Source organism: Glycine soja, chromosome 6 (genome assembly GCF_004193775.1).
Source record: "Glycine soja cultivar W05 chromosome 6, ASM419377v2, whole genome shotgun sequence".
NCBI lineage: Eukaryota > Viridiplantae > Streptophyta > Magnoliopsida > Fabales > Fabaceae > Glycine > Glycine soja.
The window spans coordinates 5,416,503-5,437,958 of record NC_041007.1 but is presented as its reverse complement, the minus strand read 5'-3'; the positions used below and the strand labels follow the sequence as shown (position 1 = coordinate 5,437,958).

The 21,456-nt window shown below is 29.7% G+C and overlaps 2 protein-coding genes across 4 annotated transcripts; both read left to right on the top strand.

The window, feature by feature from the left end:
- The first annotated feature begins 3,194 nt into the window (after window positions 1-3,194).
- LOC114414999 (acyl-protein thioesterase 2-like) lies at window positions 3,195-8,624 on the top strand. 2 transcript variants are annotated; one of them, XM_028379481.1, is made up of 10 exons: window positions 3,195-3,456; window positions 4,113-4,205; window positions 4,358-4,472; window positions 5,462-5,498; window positions 5,638-5,707; window positions 5,919-6,023; window positions 7,123-7,273; window positions 7,357-7,439; window positions 8,003-8,096; window positions 8,180-8,624. In XM_028379481.1, exons 2-10 carry the CDS (start codon window positions 4,175-4,177, stop codon window positions 8,268-8,270), a joined length of 777 nt encoding a protein of 258 aa, XP_028235282.1. In that variant the 5' UTR covers window positions 3,195-3,456; window positions 4,113-4,174; the 3' UTR covers window positions 8,271-8,624. The 2 variants fall into 2 exon arrangements, with proteins under 2 accessions (XP_028235282.1, XP_028235283.1); XM_028379482.1 differs by having other exon boundaries at window positions 4,079-4,205.
- A 6,487-nt stretch (window positions 8,625-15,111) lies between these two features.
- Window positions 15,112-17,501, top strand: LOC114414998 (TATA-binding protein-associated factor 2N-like). Of its 2 annotated transcripts, none has more exons than XM_028379480.1 (4): window positions 15,112-15,313; window positions 15,828-16,224; window positions 16,859-16,985; window positions 17,127-17,501. In XM_028379480.1, the coding sequence occupies exons 2-3, from the start codon at window positions 15,833-15,835 to the stop codon at window positions 16,956-16,958; spliced, it is 492 nt and encodes a 163-aa protein (XP_028235281.1). In that variant the 5' UTR covers window positions 15,112-15,313; window positions 15,828-15,832; the 3' UTR covers window positions 16,959-16,985; window positions 17,127-17,501. The 2 variants fall into 2 exon arrangements, with proteins under 2 accessions (XP_028235281.1, XP_028235279.1); XM_028379478.1 differs by having other exon boundaries at window positions 15,115-15,313; window positions 16,859-16,979; window positions 17,127-17,478.
- The last annotated feature ends 3,955 nt before the right edge of the window (window positions 17,502-21,456 follow it).

The window sequence follows — 21,456 nt, the reverse complement described above, 5'->3', positions numbered from 1 at the left end:
CCAGAATTTTCATCCGTGCTAAAATGATTAATTTAATACAACTTTTTAAACTAAATATCAAATCTCATTACTAATAATGATTAAATACACGAATATGTATAATAAATATTTATTTCAACTTTCATTGTTAATTTTCTAATTAATATTATAAAATTTCACTTTTTCCCTCTAAATAAATAAAGTAAATCTCTGACTTTAAAATTAAAATAGCTGTATAAAAATATACTCTCCGATGTAATAAAAGTTGTCCAACATCCAATATATTCTACAGCAAAGCAGCAACATCCCGTAATAACTTTTTTGAAGCCTACCTCACAGCTTTCTCTACCCTAGCCCACTGAGAAAGCAATATCTTACTGTTGTTTTAAATATTAATTTCGAGACCAATAAAATATGTCTGACCTTATGTGAGTGGCATACAGAATATCAATAATAGTTTTAATTTTTAAAATCTCTGTAGATGCCCGACACATATACCATTTTAAAATACTAAGCTAGAATTTCTACTTTTGAACTGTTCTGAGACAGTGATGGTATTTAGTTTATATTTATATGTTACACGATGAATACACTAGGTTTAGGTTATTAAAAAAATAATTAATTGATGCAGAAGAAGGCAAGAATGTCTTTCCTTGCTTTACGCCAGCTATTCCAATCACTCGCGATGAATTTTGATTTCTTTGGGATTTCTTTGGTTTTGGTTAACTTCGATATTCTCCTTTTACTGATTGTGGTGGGGCTTGGCCTGAGTTGACTACTTGAAAGGTTTGTACAAATTTTATAAATAAGATTCCATTTTTTCTGAAAGAGAAAATTAATATTTGCGGGTACTTTATATTTGATATATGAGAAAAATGGCTATGCAACTTCAAATTTATCACAGCTTGTTACAGGACATCCTGTAAAACAGGCTAATAAAAGTTTCAATGTATTTTGCTGCACATTAGATAAGCCCAGGAATGGTTTTGCACATGATCTAATTGTAGTATGTAACAGTTCTGCATTATAACTTAAGGCAAGTGAGAATTAAACAAAATTTCATTTAAAGGTTTTATATCCAAATAAGAGATGTCTGTTAGTAAATAGGTGATATCATCTTAAAGTTAAGATAGTGAGTCTTAGCATAGCAATAAACTTTCTAAAATTAAATATATCTTTATAAAATTTTAATTAAAATGCATTATAACAGAATATATATATATATATATATATATATATAATTATCATTTATGATAAAATTATTAACTTTTATAATAATTAATTTTAAAAGTTATATGTATAAAAATTAAACTCATTTTATAAAATATATATCTTTTCCTTTGAAATTCTATGCTTGAGTTACACTTAATAACGACGGTTTTTGTTTTAACAACACATATTTGTTAGCAATACATAAATAGTGACAAGAATAGATCAAACAATCCATTAAGAATCCATGACCTAATTTGTATTGAACCTGCAATGACGTAAGTTTATTTACAAAATAAAACTATTCATACATATATCTTCACTTAACAACAATTTTTTGCAATGACTAATTTATAAAAGAAAAAAAAATGTTGTTTCTATGTTAACTAATCGATAATGGTTAACAGGTCCTTTTTCCGCGCCCTTGGGAGATGAAACCTGCTTTACTTTTCAACAATCAACATTGAAAAAAAGATTATCAAAGGTTTGTGTTTCAGAAAACGACAAAAGTTTATCAACTTTTAATGTACTTGAGATATAATTTGTACCTTTTCTTTTAATAATTAATATAAACAACTAAATAGCCAAGAAAATTATTAGTTTTCTCTCTCAATATAACCACTTTAATAATTTTTAATTAAAAATATTTTGATTTCCAAATAATAAAGTTAAATACTTAATTTCAATTAATTGAACACAAATTTAACTAAAATGAATTGTATTTATAACACTAATTATATTTTAAAATCACCAATCATATGAAATATCGTTAAGATAAAACAATAAAAAAAATTGTAAAGAAAAAAAGAAGCTAAAATAATAAAAAAATATAGATTACTGAAGGAAAAATATAAACATATTTATTAAAACTAAAAAGTGGATTCAAAAGCGCTGATTATGTATTTATGGACATTGTTTGGTTTTTATTTGCATATTTATATATTTTCTTTGTTAATTTATAAAATTAATGTTACGTTACACTTTTGATATATTTCCATTATTATTACATGAAATATAGGGTGAGATATTTAATTTTAGAATAAATTTCAACAATATTCTCTTGAGAGGTTTGATTTAATTACACAAATACCTCATATATTTTACTTTTTACTTTTGTCTTATGAGAGTGGGTTTTTCAATTAGAAAGGGATTTTTTTTTTTTTTTGTATTTTTCATATGGAGGTGGGTTTCAAATTAATCATTGAGAGGGATAAGTCGTAACAAATGCATGTTACTATTTTTCTTTTTTAACAATTCTAATATTGAATGAATGGTCGACCAGATTTTTTTATAATTTTTAAAAATTAGAAAATAAAAAAATAAAATAACAAAATTACCGTAAAAAAAATTCAAAACTTTGATTAAAAAAACATTTATGAAAAAAATTATAATTTTTATTAAAAAAATGTATTACAACTTTGAAGTCATAAAAACAAAAAAAAAATTATACTAAAGTCGTAAAATTATTTACGACTTCTGTTAAAAAATAGTTTTAATACTTATTACTACTTATCTTTTTCAGTAATTAATTTGAAACACACTATCATGTGAAAAATTTAAAAAATAAAATAAAATATCCTTTCGGGTAAAAGAGCCGCAGGAGTGTTGGCTTAAGGTTTGAAAGAGTTCAAACATATAAGAATATGTTAATGTAATATTTTCTAACATAAAAAAAGATTAATGTAAAAAAATAAAAAAGGATGAGATTATTTGTAATTACACCAAAGAAAAAATGGTTATAATTTGCTCTAAAATAATATAGGTTAAATTACATTTTATAATTATTTGTTTAATAAAAAATACACATAATTATTATATCAAATTCTTTGATGACATGCGAAGTGAATGACATGCTACATTGTCATCAATTAAAGGCTGTTACATGAGAACATGAGCTAAAGCAAAAAAAATCAACTTTAACTAAAATGAAAAGACTAAAATAAAAAATACCTTACAAAAGTTCAAAAAATTATTCAAACCTAAATACCAAATCTTTAGGGTCTCTTGTTTAGAGTGTGAATGTGATGATGAGTACCGAGTAAGGGGCATTATGGCCAACACAAAAAGGTAGTAAGAAAACAAGCAGCTGTATGCTTGGGGTTTTGTGTTGTGTTGTGCAAGAGTGAAGAGTGAAGAGTGAAGTAACAAAACAAAAAGAGCTGAGGGAAAGTCGTGGGAACGAAGAAGCCAACAAAGACAGACCAGGGAGAAAAGGAAAAAGCCCTTATGCTTTTTTGGGTTTGTTTCTCACCAGCTTGAGTTGTTTAGGTTTGTGCAAAGAACAAAACTTTGCTCACTTTTCCATTTCCTTTGCACCTTTCAATCTTCTTTTTACTTTTAATTTCTTTTTTATGTAAGATTCTGGTATATATATTATACAAAAAGAGAAATATACCAGCAAGTTCATACCACCAAGTATGAATGACATCATTCCAACGTGAAGCTTTCAACTTCATTCACTTAATGCTATTTAGCACATTATATCCTTTTGGAAAATTCAAGATGGCAAATGGCTAAAAAAAGGATTTTTTTAATAACCAAATATTCTTCTTGTGGTCTTAGGCCAAGTGCTTTCCTCGCTTTACTCAATTTCCTCGAGAATAAATTCTCCAATCTTATTCTCTGTGTGTTACAAAGTAAAATACTTACCTTGGCTCCTTCTCTGCATTTTGTGCTACATTGGTTGTGGATTCTTGTTCATAAAAGGGTTAAGACTTTTTTTTAAAGAAGATTTTTTGGCTCCTTATGTTTCAATCTCCTTTTCTTGAGTGCCTTTCACTTTCTTTCAATTTTCAACGAGGTTTTGGCTAGTGTTGTAAGCAGGGTAGCTGATGCAGATTCATTGATATTATTCTTTTCCTTTGCCACCCTCACATTTGGTTACAAATAGAGATTGCTGATGTTGGTGCTCTTCGTTGTGGCAGAAGCTCATCTTTAGCATTGTGGCAGTGACCTGAGTGAGCATCTAGCTGTTTGAGTAGAAAATATGAGCTATAGTGGCTCCTCAATGAGTTCTGGTCAGTTTTGTGATTCCATATTTCCATGCCATCTTCATTGCCCTACATAAACACTACAATTGTTGATTTACTAGTGAACCTTTCTAACAACTATATTATCGTCTAGGGTTTCTGGCATTTTTTAAATGAACTTTATTGCTGCCATGTTTCAGGTAGTGGATCTTCTAGAAGGACATTTGAGTTTGGAAGGACTCATGTGGTCAGACCTAAAGGGAAACATCAGGCAACTATAGTTTGGCTACATGGCCTTGGTGATAATGGCTCAAGGTACATTGATAACAATATAACATGAACATCTTATGCAGTCCATGGTTTAATGAGGAATACTATCTTTATTAGAATTGGAATACATAAGGAGATTTAATTAAGGGAAAAGTTTTTTTCTTTTTGAGCTGGTTGGCAAATGGAATTACAAGTTTATATTTTGAAAAACTGATTGTACTCACAGCAATAAACTGCCATGTATTTTCTCAATGTCTGTCCTTGTCAATTTTTGCATGGTTGAACAGTTTGGAATTGGTGATGTTTGGAATTTAATATTTGTATAGGATTATTCCTTTTTTATTGGCTAACTTAGTTGAGTGGATACCTTCTCCTCATGCTTGAGAATATGCCTTCAATGAAATGGTGGTGGTGGATGTGTTTTCATTTAATAAATTTAATGGAGGGAGTAAGGGAATGTCAATATCTTGTCCTATCTTGGTGATGTTTTTTTATTAAATAAGTTCCTAGACTCCATATCCTCTTTCGGAAGATTCTTGCCAATTTGATTTGGTGGGATGACACAAAGGTACTGCCAACCAAAAAAGTACTATAAAATTCATTTTATTTCATCTTCTAGCTTGAAAGTTTGCAGTAAAGGTAACCTTGACTCTAAGTTTTTATATGCCAAAAAATAGAAAGGGGACCACGTCACTAGCTATGTTGTTACCAAAACTTAAAGGAATGTAAATACTAATCACCAAAGGATACATATAGACCCAATGCTTAAGTAATAAACTCTTGATTTTCATAATTTTGAAATCAGGTTGATTAGTGCTTATATTCATATAGTACAAATTATGCCATTTATTAATACGTGGTCCCAAAATTAGATAGGGGTGATATAATTCTAATGTGTATTTAATCTGTACTAGCAAAACTCTTGGCCCATAAATAGTTCTAATATTTTTTTTACTTTAACTTGTTTGTATAGCTAGTTGACAAGTTCCAGATTAGCCTATGGTGAATAAAATGGATTTTATTTTGTTTTGCAGCTGGTCCCAACTCTTGGAAACTCTTCCTCTTCCAAATGTAAGAATAAGCATACTTTGTCATTTTTTCAGTAGCTACTGCACATCTGATGGTGCACCACATGCTAGTATGCAATATTTGGAAAGCACGTGTACTTGATAATCAGTTGCCATTTATTTTCTTGAAATTTATGTTGCAGATTAAATGGATTTGCCCAACTGCTCCTACACGGCCTGTAGCCTTATTTGGTGGATTTCCTTGCACTGCTTGTAAGATCCAATGCTTGAAATTCTACATTGTTCACTTGAAAACACCATTGTTCTTTTACCATTTTCTTTTTTACTACAAAATTTGCTTCTACACTGCAGTGATATATGTAGTTTTCTTTGCTAACTTACTGTATATACAATGTAGAACTAAAATGTCAACTTTTTATTAACTGTCAAGAATAGTCTAATTTGATTGAGGCATCTCTACCAGGGTTTGATGCTGGGGAGATTTCAGAAGATGCTCCTATTGATTTGGAGGGGTTAGATGCTTCTGCAGCACACGTTGCCAATCTTTTGTCAACAGAGCCTCCAAATAGTAGGTTTTCCATGATCACTTAAGAAACTCATTGATATCATCTGCCATACGTTTTTTGCTTATGGGTATGATTAACTACAGGAAAGGATACTCTTGTATGACATGATAGGTCATGTACAAGTTTTATATGTGTCTTTCTCCTTATTAATTTTTATAGGGCCCCACTTATTTAATATCTATCATGAGAGAGATTGATACAAAACTTGCACATGATCTTTTCATGTGAATTTTGAACATGAGAGGATCCATTCCCAATTCACCACATTAACTAAATTGGTAATAGGAAATGTCCTAATAGAAACTGTTATATAATACATTCAGAATACATCTCCCTACAAATTGTTGCTAATTTTTAATCTGTTTCTCCTCAGCCTTATGTGACTGGGTACATGAAGTAAGCTATTGCTTATGTTAATGTAGAGTGAAATCAAAGGGTTCTCCTATATTTCAAGTGTTCAATGAAATTATAAAACAAGATTTGAAAATTATTGAAGCAATCATGTTTATGTTCTAAATTATTTTTTTATAGATTCCGTTTAAAAATTCAATATAGTATTATAGTTGTCCTGTAGAGGAATTCATTCTATTGATTATCCTTTGGCAAGTATTCATACTGTGAGTACTGGCTAAATACATGCATACTTGTTTGAGACTTCGGGAAAAAGAGAGAACGTTTTTGTTAAGAAAAACAACATATTTTGTCTTTTCACTGTTTCCTTGTTTGTATTTAATAGAACAATAAGCACCACAAGAACTTGTTTACATGTATGCTTTAGTAGCAACAGGAAAATTATTCTCTAATTTCTATTCAGCTGCACAGAATTTTGTATGATGGTATAACAAGAAAAAATTGCAAGCTTACAAGTCCGTAAAGCTTTACTGAGCCTTTGCAATAACCTTCCACATTTGCTATCAATAAGGTTTTTAGGTTTATATACTTCTGCATATTGAGTGAAGTGATTGAAGTTCTATTTAGTAAATTAATAAATTAGAGCAAAGCCAGTCATTACATTTATATTGTATTCATGGGAATGTTTTAACTTTTAACTAGACTCAAGTTGCTAGTAATTTGACTTAACTAATACTGTTTACTGTACAGTCAAACTTGGTATCGGGGGCTTCAGTATGGGTGCTGCAACTGCACTTTACTCAGCTACATGCCATATTTTGGGGCACTATGGGAATGGAAACATTTACCCTATCAACTTAAGTGCTATTGTTTCTTTAAGTGGCTGGCTTCCTTGTTCAAGGTTTGGTTTCTACCATTTGTCATAGTGAATATGTAAAGAGCTATACATTATATATTCCACTCAGAAGCTTCTAATTGACCCAGGACTTTGAAAAACCAAATTGAACAATCACGCGATGGCATAAGGCGTGCAGCATTGTTGCCCTTGTTTCTCTGCCATGGAAGAGGTATTCATAAGTTCTATCATTTATCATTATCATTATAGCTGAAAATTTAAATTGTTATTATTGGGAATCTTTTCCTTTCCAGATTCCACTCAATGGCCTGTGCACTACTTTTGTTTTTTAATCAATATTTCAGAATTAAACTTCTTTCTTGATACATGTATATCAAAGTTGAGATACTAGATTTATGCTTTCTCTGTTCAATAATCTGTAGTTCTGTCTGGTCAATAATGCCTTGTAGGAGTCACTGGTCAAGACTCTTGACTGGGGAAGTGAACAGTTTTCTTTTCTCATGTGTAGAATTCCTTGTTTTAGTTTGTACGGATTTATCACATGTTGCAATTACCAGTCTGAAATTTCATTGATTCTTTTATTCACCTTGTTAAGATCTTCATTTGGTTAAACTGTCTGACTATTTTTCTGGTTTCTGTGAATTATCTGAACTTCTAACAAAATTTTAGTTCATTCTTCATTCAAGTTTGTACTAGTAGCCAAAATATTACATCTTCAGTCATGCAGGACTAACCTGATTTTATTCCTGCTCAATACCTAAATTGTTTTTGCAGGTGATGATGTGGTTGCATATGAACATGGAGAGAGGTCTGCAGTGACCTTGAGTTCATCAGGATTCCAGAATCTTATATTTAGGAGCTACAACGGGTATTCTTCTTTGTTCTGCAAATGTTATCACTTATATTTGTGGATGAAATTAGTCTGATGAATTATATATTCCTGCTTTGCAGATTGGGCCACTATACAGTCCCCGAAGAGACAGATGAAGTTTGCAGGTGGCTAACTGCAAATTTGGGACTGGAGGGGTTTCGGTTGAATTAGAGTAAAGCTCAACAAGGTCATAGATTATAAAACCTTAGTTTTAGGCAATGAAAAGAGGGGCTATAGAATACATAGTGGTGTGGTGGGGTGGGGTGGGGTATATTGGTAATGGTATAGCCGCTTTGTTCTCTCTCTTATATTCTCATTGTACTAAATAAATGTTTTTTGATCCAAGGGTCACTCACTATCTTTATTGCTTTGGGATTTGGTGGGAATGCTTTGGTGGAAGGACATGGATAGTTTCCTTTGCATCCAGCAAATTTTGTTTATTTCATTCGGGCATGGATATGTATGTTGCTTTCTGTATTCATATTGTCTAAATAAAGTCAAATTTTAGTAAGTCATATTTATCAATATTGCCTATGTGATTTCATTATAGATATAGAACAGCAAAAACCTATGGTTGCTGGGGGCATGTGAATGGTGACAATGTTGTTTCTGTAAAACGTCCGCAAAACAATTTGGACCCTGCCTCTCTATTCTTGAGAAGGTTCTTCAACAAATGCTTACTTTCCTATAGTTGTTAGTTATGTCTGGATTTAAAGTTTGTAAAAATGAACTTTATTTTGGGAATTGAGTTTGCGAAATTTATCCTCTCTTTACTTTAACTTCAATATAAGTTTTTTTTTTTTTTTGTTTTATTTTACTTCTTGAATGGATGTTGGAACCTCTCAACTGAAAATCAAACATATTCAATAGGGTTTTTATTTGAAATTAAATATTTGGTTTCATGATGGAGATTTTTTTTTTTTTTTTTTTGTGAATCATGGGGCAAAAGCCCCTGAGAAGAAATAAGATTAAAACCCACGAAGGAAAACAATCATGACTATTACATAAGCTAAAATCGAAAAATAAAGAAAAGATGGAGTAATGGGATCTATTCAATTAGGATTTCAAATGATTTTAAAAGATTTTTCTTTAAAAGATTTGAGGTATTTAATCAAGATTTTAAAATAATAGAAATAAGTCTTGTGTTATTTAATCAAGACTATTAGGATTTTTTAAGGAATCCAATAAAATCTAGTGGTATTCAATTAAGATTTTTTATAACTTAAAAAAAGTTTTTAATATTAAAAAATTTACAAATTTCAATGATTTTTTTTCTTGGGATGGATTTTAATGAATTTTATGAGATTTTTTAGTAAAAAACTCACATTAAACAATCCCACAAAAATTCTTAAAATTTTATGAGACTTTCTTTCTTTTCCTCTCAATTTACATGTTTTTCTTTTCACATTTTATATAATCTCTTGTCTCTTTGTTAAAAGCGGTAGATATTCATAATTTTTTTTTTTACTTTTTTGATTCATGGACAACATACCGTCAAACATGTAATGTGAGAGATCTTCACAATTCTTCGAATTGTAGACATTTTGATTACATGTTTATTTTAACGAACGTGAGAAGTTGACTCATGTATAAGTGAATAAATATACAAATGATTTTTTTGTACATGAGTTGATACATCTATAAATGGGATTTGAAACAATTGTCGAACATGCTTTTTGTTTGGTGAGATTGTTATTGTGGAAATGATTACAAGTATCTATGCTACTAACGGACATTGTAACATGATTGATGATTGAAAAGAAAATTGATTGGTTATGTAGCAAGCTTAGGAATCTTTGTATATGATGATTTTATTTAAAGTGTTAAGTGAGAAAAAAATCATAGATATTTATCAATAATTTTGAATGTTTTAAAAAATTCACAAATTTTTTTAAAATCTTAAAAATTCATAATATTCTTTCAAATCTTATGAATTCATATTTTATAAATTCATTAAATTTCAAATTACAAAATCCTAATAATAAAAATCTTTTAAAAAATCTTAAAAGTCATTATATTCTTACAATTTTTTTAAAAAAATTTACATAATTTTTTTTATACCAAAATAATCTTTTAAAATTCTAATCCAATATACTCCTAAAAATCAAGAGACAAGTCAATCTCTCATAGAGAATATGCCACTTGATTTGCTTTTCGGAGCACATGTCTCCATACCTAAATTAAGTGTAATTGAATATAAGACATTAATGTTTGGGATAAATCAATGTCAACAATGTTAAATGACAAGGAAGTTATTTATATAAATGCATTATGAACCCATGTGTTTACGTATTATTGAATATATATATTAAATTAAAAAAATGAAAAATAAGAACTTTAATGGAAATCAAAGATGGTTGGTGTTATATACAAATTCGTAGTCTACACAAAAAAACACAAATTCATAGTGAAAATGAATATATGTAATAGTCTTCTCTAACAAAACAATTGAAGCATAGTAGCATACCACCCACTATAAATTTAGGCATGAAATCTTCTATTTTTAAACAAGGTTGCAATATGGTTGGGTTTTTTTTTTTTTATAATCATTTTTTAGCTGCAAACTTCAATGGGCTCATCGGTATTGATGGAAACTAAAAAAGAAACGGGAATTGGGCTATTTATGATATCGTGTTAGTTTTGATAAAAAAAAATATTGGACTTAGGTATTTATATCCTCATTCTCACTGTTGTTCAGATACTTCCTATTATTATATTTTGAAAATTCTGAAATATAAATTTACATTTGATTTTTTTAAAATGTATTGAATGGTGCAGAATGCAATAATGGGATGCAGGATACAATAACCCTGGGCTAATAATAGTGGGGTTTTCCCTTCTGCTGGTCGCTTGCATTCCGGAGAACTCAATCCATAATGCAAGTACATTTAAGATTGGACAATTACATTTTGGATTGGACTTTTTTATTATTCTTTTTATCAAAAAGTCCTTTTAAAAAACTGGTAAAAACATTTTTTTTAAATAAAATAAATTAAACAAACATACATTTTATTTAAGCATACGTTTTCTCCAAAATATTTAAAATTTATTATAAGTCATTCTATTTATCGGAAGTAAAATTATTCAATCCTATATATATATATATATATATATATATATATATATATATATATATATATATATAATAAGTCACAAACAATTCACATAAAGTCAAAATACATATGCATTATCTTAATTAATTAAATAGCAAAAAAATTGTCACATAATTACCTTTTAAACATATTTTAATTTTTCTAAAAAAATGAGTTTTTAGTAACATTAAATTTTGAAATTTGTATTTATCATATTTTTCAATAATTTATGCAAAACTTGTAAATTAAAATTTTCAATCCCTTTGTTTTTATTTATATTATATAAAATAATACAAACTAGTTGAAGTGATATAAAAATATTCTATAAATTTCATAACATCCTTGCTTTTAATTGTTTATTTATTTGTATGCAATAAATAAAATTTAAGTTACTATGTTGTTTGCAAAAATAAATATAAAATAAGTTAAAAATAATTAGATTAAATTATTTGTCGTTCATGTTAATTTTGGTTACTTTAATTTTTTTTCTGAATATAGTAATCATTAAAAACAGAGATTTTGAATGAATTAACTTCTTCTCTATCAAGGACCTCAGAAAACATGATGAAAAATTAACTAATTCATGTATATTATTCGAAATTGAGCTATCCAGCGACTAATCTATTTCCTTTGAGAGTTATGTATATAAATTACTCATTTAATCTCATTTTGAAATTATTTTAATTTTCAGACCAATGTTACATCTGTAATCATATATATACAAATTATATTTGACATTATATAAAAACCACATATATAACATTTTAGGTAGTTTTTGGTATATTTGAGAGTTGAGAAATGTTATTTTAAGCTCATGATATTTCAAGTAATTTTGGTAGAAAACTGTGTAAAATCAAAGAAGATGGACATTTGGGGACTCTCAGAGCATATTGATTATAAAAGATATTGGAGGTCTAAAAAGTAAAAGAAAAGAGAAAACTTTTATCATTCTGATGACGTCACTCACATCTTTCTACCAACTCACGTGCATGCAACGAAAAAAAAAACGAATTATATATGTACGTAATTCTAATAATACATATATACATTTTATTCAAAGATTATATTTTTCAATATTTGCAATTGGTTAATTTTGTGTGTGTTGTACTAAAAAAAGGTTGTGCGTATATAACACCGACGAAGACAAATTTGGAAACAGTTAAACTACTGTATGTATCACATACAAAAATTTCTTGCTTTTTACATGATATTACGATTTGTGAAATTAGACTTTTTCTTAAAATAAAGTGCATGCAATGTCTTTGTTGCTTTATCTATTTGCCAGGTACAAATAGATGATATGTAAATTTTAGAAGTCCACGTACGCATGTATGTAGTAAAGTAGCTAGGTTAATTTTCAAAGGTCTTAATTTATATATATAATTTGCAATTTTAAATTAGTTGATGTGTACCAATTGAGAATCATATATATATATATATATATCTGTTGGTAGTGTATATAATAATGAGATTAAATGAAAAGATAAAGTAAAGAGTAGAAGTATACGTTAGGCGTCCATGGGTTTGGTCATATGGTCATGCATGGAAGCATTTCCCAATAAGAGAATCGAATCAGTACTCTCTCCCTCTCCTTTCTTTTTGCTTTCACAGCCTTCTTTACCATTCCCCAAGAAAAATGGTGGGTGATTTCTATTAGTTTTAAGATTTTCCTTCTTTTTATTTTGTTGGGGGTTTTCGTGCTATATGTTTTTTTTCCCTCTTTGCTATGGCTAATTCTTCCCCTTTAAAAAGAGTGAGAGAATATGCGATGCGATATGAGGAAGGAAAAGAACATGACAGCGAAAAAGCCATATCAGTGTAACGAAGGGGGAAAAAAAGAAAAAGAAAAGCTAGATGGTCAAAATTTGAACCTCGAAGACTTCTCTTCCATCATCATCAACTTCGACTATCTTTATCGAAACTCTACCAAGTTTTGCTCCTTTCTTTGATTTTTGAACTATTCCTTCAATTCCAATCAACATTTAGTCATCAATGAGAATCGTTTTTCTCTTTCACTAAGTGGTATCGTAGTAGGGCAATAATAATTGAAACCAAGGACGTTCCTTGAAGTAATGGCCATGCAACTTTTACTTTAACATCGCCTACGTCTTGGAGATATACATAATTTTACCCTCTAGATCCTCAGCATCTGACATGCACGAGTGATCCTGATTTTTTATTTTCAGTTTAATAATATACACATAAACACAGTTTTTTATGTTCGCGGTCCAAAATCTCGTCGCCACTATCATCAATAAAATCGTTCTTCATATTCTGTGGTTGGGACAAATTAAAGGGTCTTTATGTGTTACAAACAATTCTCCAAACATGAATTACTATTCGGGACCACTTTAAAGAGTAGGATTAGTAGCTCAATATTTGCTTAATTAACTGACATCTATATAACCCCCAACATGATTATAAACCTTTTTTTCATATCTTCGTTGTGTTTAATGATTTTATAGTACGTTGGGAAATGGGAACAAACGCCTAAAATTAATTTAATTAATTAGGTTGGTAAAGGAGGATTGGAAATTAATTATGTAGACATTTTACATTCCATGATCTTGATCATTAATTAGGTTAGTAAGTTGGACAGTAAATATAGTACAAGATTTACGTGTAGTAGGTAGCTAGGCCAAATGTTCACGTAAATATAAAAAATATTAAAAAGAAGAACATTACATAACAATAAGGTTATGTGATATTATAATCCTTTTGACTTATGCCCAAAAGAAATTAAGTCCAAAGTACAAAAGAGGAATATTCAAAATTGAAAAGCAGCACCGATTTTTATCATATAGTTTGTGACGACCCTTATAACTCCCGGCCAGGTTCTGAAAGTATAATATTGAAAGTAAGACATGACGCCTCCTTGGCAATTATTTATGAATATGGGAATAAGCTGGGCCACTGCGCACTGGGGTCAACAATCTATGATCTTAAGGTTTTCCCTTGAAGTGTGAGGAATATTCATTTTGTCTGGTGATAAACAATGAATTTCGTTCCTTCTTATCCAATCCTCTCATTGATCAATAACATCAAAAAGAGGAAAATTAAAAAAAAAAAAAAAGGAAGAAGAAGAGGATGCACTTGGAGACCATGTGGTGATCGTAAGGTAAATTCTTTTCCCCGCCACTTTCACTATAACTGAGGGTCCAATTAACACATATCCACAGTCAAAAAGGTCTTTTGCTATCATTTATGGACTACAAGATTTAAAAGATAGGGTATGGGCAATGGGCATTGTGGTGTTTAGAGGTTACAATGCATGCTAATTTTTGCTTTTTGTGGGGACAAAAAAGAACAGCTTGACAAAGTTGAACAAAATCAACAAATTAGTTATAATTTCCGTAGTCAATTTTTATTTTTTTACGTGCATGATGAATTTGGCATGTTGCTATTATAACATTCTCTTTTCTTAGTATATACTATCTCTCTGTTCCTCTTTATCTGCCTTAAAAAATACAATAAATTTTATTGATTTTAATAAAATAATTGTAGAATTTTTTATTCCATTCATTTCTCTTTTCATTCTACAATAAATACATGTGTGTAAATTAATTAAAAATAAAAAAAAATACAAATACAAGTATAATTGATAAAAAATAATTAACATGATCTTAAATTTTACAAACCACAAATAAATAAGAATAAAAATTCTCTCAAAATATATTTTTTATATGTAAAATACACACTCTAATCAGTGATATGTGTGTACTTGGCATCTCCAGAAACCCTAAAAAATACTATTGTGCCAATTATGACATTCTCATACCTTTTATTTATTATACAATTAATAATGAATATATATGGTGTGTATGGAGTGGCACTTCGAAAATTCCTTTTACCCTTTTCCCAAATTTAGTTTATGATGATATCACATTGGGTTGAAGGAAGCAAAAAAGAAGCACCGGTTGCCCAGCCTGCGCACTGGCTAGCTAGTTACTTCGATCTGCCCGATTTTCGAGGCCTTAATGGACAGTATATAAACCACCTCAGCCTCTTCACTCATCTCCACCACAAACCACAATTAAACAACACACTCTCCTTATTCAACTTGTGGAGCTACTTCCACCCACTATCTACCTTCATTTTATTTTCAGTCTCCAAACTCCAAAGGTGAATATCATTAATTCCTTCCCTAGTTCATTTTTTTTTCTTTTCCATTTTTAATTCTCGATCGTCTCTAGCTTTTCCCATGCATACGTTTCCTTGCTCATCACTTTGACATTTGTTTAAGTTAATAAAAACATAGGAGTAAACTTATATGCACCTCCAAGTGATTTAACTTATTTCTAAAATAAAATTCATTATGATGAATTATATATTGAGGTGAAATTCTAATTCTGATTAGATGATGGTCACATGAGAAATTGTATGATTCCTGATTTATATATATATATAAAATAAAAGTAGTTAACGATCTTATTTTTTTTCTCCATTTTGCTTTTTTAATTGTCAAATCATATCATGTAGTTTTTTTTTCTCTTTTTCAAAATGTCAAGTAGCATTGAAGGGTATGCATTTTTATTCTAATTGCATTTAACTTTCGTTAAAAAATTAGTACTTCATGTACAATTGAGAATAATGAGTCTACTCTACATGTGCATGGTGGAATCTGGGAACTATGAAGGGAAAATGAACAGACCAGGAGATTGGAACTGCAGGACATGCAACCACCTGAACTTCCAGAGAAGAGAATCATGTCAGCGATGCGGGGAGCCGAGGAGTGGCGGCGGCGACTACGGTGGCGGCTTCGGTGGGGGCAGAGGCTCTTCCTCCTTTGGCGGATTCACCACTGGCCCGGATGTTCGCCCCGGTGACTGGTACTGCACCGTCGGAAACTGTGGAGCCCACAACTTTGCCAGCCGCTCCAGCTGCTTCAAGTGCGGTGCCCCCAAGGAGGACTCCTCCGCCGGCCCATTCGACGTCGACATGCCCCGAATGAGACCCTTCGGCTTTGGCGGCAGCGGCGGCGGCGGCTCCTCTGCTCGCCCTGGCTGGAAATCCGGTGACTGGATATGCACCAGGTCCTTATCACTTCATTTCATTTGTGTGCTCACGCAATATTTCACTAGAGTTGTTATGGTTCCCACACAAATTTAAGGGTTGCTTTTGAGTCAATAGTTTAATCAGTTTTAAGTTCCAACATACTTATTAAAAAAAAAAATATAGAGAAAGAGAAAGGTTTTCAATAACAATGTACTCCTCACTTGTTGCTTTATCTGATAGATAGGATATTAAAGGGAGCATTTCACAAAACGTACGTATATATATTATTTCACGAAAACTTTAAATAATTTTAACTATATTTTTTATTCAAATTATTATATCGATACATTATACATATAAAAATCACTATCACAGTATCACTTATGCTCATTTTTTAAACATTGGTTTCTTTTTATATTATTTAAGATTCGTGTTTTAAGTTAAGTTTATATTAAATTTTGTTACCAAAGAAATATTATAATTATACATTATATACGTTACAGATTTGTAATTAATTTGAATATTGAATAACTAACATATTATAGTTATCTCTATTAGAATGGTTTTTAAAAATAAAAAAGTGTGAGTAAATAAAAAGTAGTAATATTCACCAAAAAAATAAAAATAAAACAGTAGTAATGATATTAATGGAGTGTGAATAAAATGTTGCAGGTCAGGATGCAACGAGCATAACTTCGCCAATAGAATGGAGTGCTACCGATGCAATGCACCGAGGGACTCTAGTAGTGCCAGGTCTCCCTATTCATCGTAGAGTTCCTGATCATTTGATGTGGTAATTGTAATAATCTATATATATCTTCTTGCATATATAATTAGCTATCTAATTAATTTCACCATGCTAGCTGTATATATAATTAAATATCATAGTGTAAATTAGAGTTACAAGCACTGATCACCCATTTCTTTTTCTCATTTACAGGTTTGCTGTCCAAGGAGAGAATCGAGAGGCTATCCCTATTTCCTAGTGATAGTTTACTTTTTTTTTTTTTTTTTGTTCACTTGCTTCCATATGTTACTTTCTTCATCATCTCATGCGGATATTTATTTTTGCTTTTTTGATTTTCTTCCAGCTAGGAAGCTTTAGGTGAATTATGATTTTGAGGTTTTGTTGGCGCTGAGTGATTCTGGTATATGATGACTCAGCAGCTAGCCCATGTACTTTTATAAGTATCAACAATTTAATATGAGTACGTGTTAATGTGTTTCGAGAGGGGGCTAGCTTCTAAGCCTCATCATCACTATGATTTGGTGCAAAGATGTTCTTTATCTAATTCTCCGATATGTGTTCAGAAAAGATGCTCTTTGCTTCTGTCTTTCTCTCTTTAACTCTCAGATATACACATATATATAGCTTTATAGTGGGGACGACGTGGTCCAAGGAATAATTGATTCATAACTGTTGTCGTAAAAACTCTGTTATAACCCATGTTCTCTTTAATATAAGGACCACTGCGGGACGAAACCATCATAACAAAGTTCCCTAGTAGTTTGCGTATAAACATGTGTATGCTGCATGCATGTATGTGATATTTACTCTTTAAAAAGAATTGAACGCACGCGGTTTCTCATTTGAAATCAAGAATAAAGAGGTGAAAAATTCACAGCTAGCATATATCGCTGTTACATTAATGTAACCATAGGTCAAGCCAAAACTCAACAATATGATGCTTTCATTTTTGTTTCTTTGGAGAATTTAATACTTTAGACGATGGAGATCGAACATAGAAAAGGAACAGCCAGCTGAAAGTTCTAAAACCTATGTTGAAGAAATTATAGTACCACCGTTTTCCTGAACGTTTAGCTAGAAATGGTCACATGGCATTGGTTTGGTAGCAGGGAAAAGGAAACCAAATTAAAACTGAAAGCTTAGTGAGTTAAGTGAAATAGTATGTTTTGATGAATCAATCTCAATCATTAATTTTAATTTTAATCCTACGGTGCAGATGGGTTGAATTGGACACTCTCTAATTCTTCCCAAAAACAAAAAATTCCAAATTTAAAAAGTGGACAGAATTTAAAATTAGTAAAAAATAATGGAAGAAATATATAATTAGTTAGAATGTTGTGCATAAAAAATCTAAACAAGTGAGCAGTCTGACTTTTAATGCATTTATTGTAATTTTATTGGGGACATAGAATGAGTTTGTTTAACTGTATTTTTAGTTGCATTGGAGTTATTTAAACTAAGTCTAAGAATAATTATGTAATGTCCAAAACCTTCAGAAAAATAAAATAACAAAAGCGATATATTAATTATATTGATGATCAATATGCATGTGACATTATATTTGATATTTACACGCCCGCACGCGCATTATACGTGCGCATATATATATATATATATAAACAATTTAAGATAATATATAGTTTTCGCTTAAAAAATAATATATAATTTAATAATAACACATTTACTTTATTATAATAAATATTTTAATTAAATAAAGTGATTTAATAAAGTATTATTAATATTTTGAATGATGTGAAGCTTTGTAAAATTTACATATTTTCCAATACAAAATTGATAAAATTTATTGTTTGTAACTTTATCGAGATTATACTAAGTGTCAATTAATCACACTTCTCTTCGTTGGAAGATCAATTCAAATTTTTAATTTTAGAATCTTTATAATATTATTTAAATTTATAGATATTATTTTTATTTTGGAGACTTGTTTTCTATTATAAATTTATGATGTAACGTGTATAAAAAAGGGTCTCTCTGAAAAGAGAAGACACGCCATCCAAGTGAGCAGAAGTTCATGTATGTAATGGAAAGAATATTTCAAGTTTGTCTAAAAAACTTTAAATGAGAGAAAGTTTGTCTTTTTAATGTTATTCAAGATAATAAATATTTATTGGGATGTTCTTGTGGACTTAGACGAGAAGTGATGGATTATATTAAATTTGTTTCTTCAGCTATTTCTACTTATGGTGTTGTTGTTTTGAGAGTATTTTATCAAATATCTTTTGAGCCTATGAGTAATTTTGTTAAAAAACTTATAATATTTGTACTAACAAATCAATTTTTATTAGAAGAAATTGAAGAACTTTAATTTATAACTATATTTTTCCTATTATTGTAATACAATTTTCCTACTTTAGAAAGGGGAAAACCTTTGAAAGTTAATTTTTTTATAAATATATTTTAGTTATTATATTTTTCATTTTTTCTTGTTTTTAGTCCCCAAGTTCTATATGGTTTAATTTAATTTTTGTATTTTATTAAAAACATATTTTTAATCTTTCGGCATATATTTTTCACAAATGATGTTAGTTCTTGGGAACGGAGTTATTGTTGATTATTGCTTTCAACAACATTTTGTCCTATACGCACATTCCTTTCATTTTAGTTGTGAAGATTAAAGTTGTGGGTTTCAAACCATAACTCCTATGTACAAATATCGATAAAAAAATCATGAGAATTTATAAATCTGCAACACGAATGGTTGAAAAATGAAGGTGAAAACAAAGACATAAATGAAATAGTTGAAAATTAAAATTTGACGTATTTGGAAAGACATTTTAATAACTTCTTTTTTTTAAAAAAAAAAATTCATGTCATTGTATTGAATTTTTTTTAAAAAAAATCCTCAGAGTCAATTCTAATTGACAAAATTAATGTCTTCAGTGAAGAGAAGAGTATGTACGAAAGGATTAAAACATTTTCTTAATAAAGTATGGAGACTAAATTGGACTAAAAGTGCGTATTTTTTCCTTTTTTTTTTCTTAATTGATTAATTTTTTGTTAGATACTTATTTTTTTTGTAAATTGAAAGTTTGTATTCCATCCCCATAATACTACGTTTATAAAATTTCCTTCTCGGTCACACATGTTCATAAATTTTCAAAATGGAAATAAAAACTATTTAAATATGATAAAAGAAAATTCAATTATTTAATCAGTAACTTAGATTTTTCTTATACCCCAGCTTTATTTATTGATCTATATCTTTTTTTAGTAGCGTTATTGGTGCTCAAGTCTGATAATCCAATACTATATCATTTCTCCAACAATCCATCAGAAATAGCTTAATTAAAGTTCCTTCCCATTGAAAAAGAAAAACGATTCGATGTTAAGATTCTACGAAAGGCATTTAAAAGCTTTGATTGGTTGAACAAGAACTCCTTTGACACTAAAGTAGTGCTTATCTTCTATTAATAAAATACCATTTTTCTTCTTTATTGATCAACGGAGGGGGTTTAATCACCTTGCTTAATTAATTAAAACCAAGCATCATGGTTTTTAAAGCTAGATCAAGAATAACTAAAAATTTTAAAGCATCAATTGACATAGGATTCCGAAACTTTACAAGCTTATGATACATTTCATGGATTTCCCCATTGACCTCCTGGGTTACGTTTAACAGCAACACTCATTGGTCAAAAGTAACCACACTTCATTAGTGTCTGCTACTACACTCCATTATATAGCTTTTAACAAGATTCTTTAAATTCACTTTAATCTAAGCTTTATGTTACTTCATATGCTTTGTTCAATCATGTGCTTTGGTGAAGTACCTCCCGCTCGCTTGCTCAATAATGTGCTTTGGGGTTCCAACTATGCAATTGAGGTTTGAGCCATTTTTAGTACATTGCATATTCCCTATCATAACATCAAGGCTTAAATCACAATCTCAACTCCAAAAAATCGGTCGATAAAATTCATGGGGAGAGATTTAATAATTAAGCTATTTTTAATTAATTTTCAACCATTCAACATTTAAGGAGTTTTCTTCTTTTCATTATTTAAGTTATTAAGCATAATTATAATTATTGTGGAGCTCAAGTATGGAAATGAAGTCAACTAAAAATAGACAAATTCAACAACATATAAAAAAATAAAGATCCATAAATTTAATGATTTAAGATTTTGAATCAAAGTGTGATAACCTGATGAATAAAAATCTCTTTGATGTTTTATTGTTGAGTTATTCAATAATTATTTCTCACCACAAACACAAAAATAATATGCATGCACATGCTTTTTTTAATTGTTTTTTGTTTTGTTTTTTTTTTTTTTTTGTATTTTGACCAGTGTTTGTGTGCTACTTTGTTGGTTTCATGCCAATCTAACAAAGACAAGACCTAAGAAAGACCCTTGCTCAAGAAAGCACAACAAAAACATCTTTAATCATGAGGATTTGTAATGTCAGTTGGGTCCCAAATACCATCAAAACTAAACCTGTGCTGGTTGAAAACCCTATACTGTGGCAGTCAAGATTAGCAAAAACAAGAGGACTTTTTATCCA

Coding starts and splice junctions, on each gene's coding strand:
- LOC114414999 (XM_028379481.1), top strand. CDS start 4,175: ATGAGCTATAGTGGCTCCTCAATGAGTTCTG. Junction 4,206..4,357: donor TGGCTCCTCAATGAGTTCTG/GTCAGTTTTGTG, acceptor GCCATGTTTCAG/GTAGTGGATCTTCTAGAAGG. Junction 4,473..5,461: donor CTTGGTGATAATGGCTCAAG/GTACATTGATAA, acceptor TTTGTTTTGCAG/CTGGTCCCAACTCTTGGAAA.
- LOC114414998 (XM_028379480.1), top strand. CDS start 15,833: ATGAACAGACCAGGAGATTGGAACTGCAGGACATGCAACCACCTGAAC. Junction 16,225..16,858: donor GGTGACTGGATATGCACCAG/GTCCTTATCACT, acceptor AAAATGTTGCAG/GTCAGGATGCAACGAGCATA.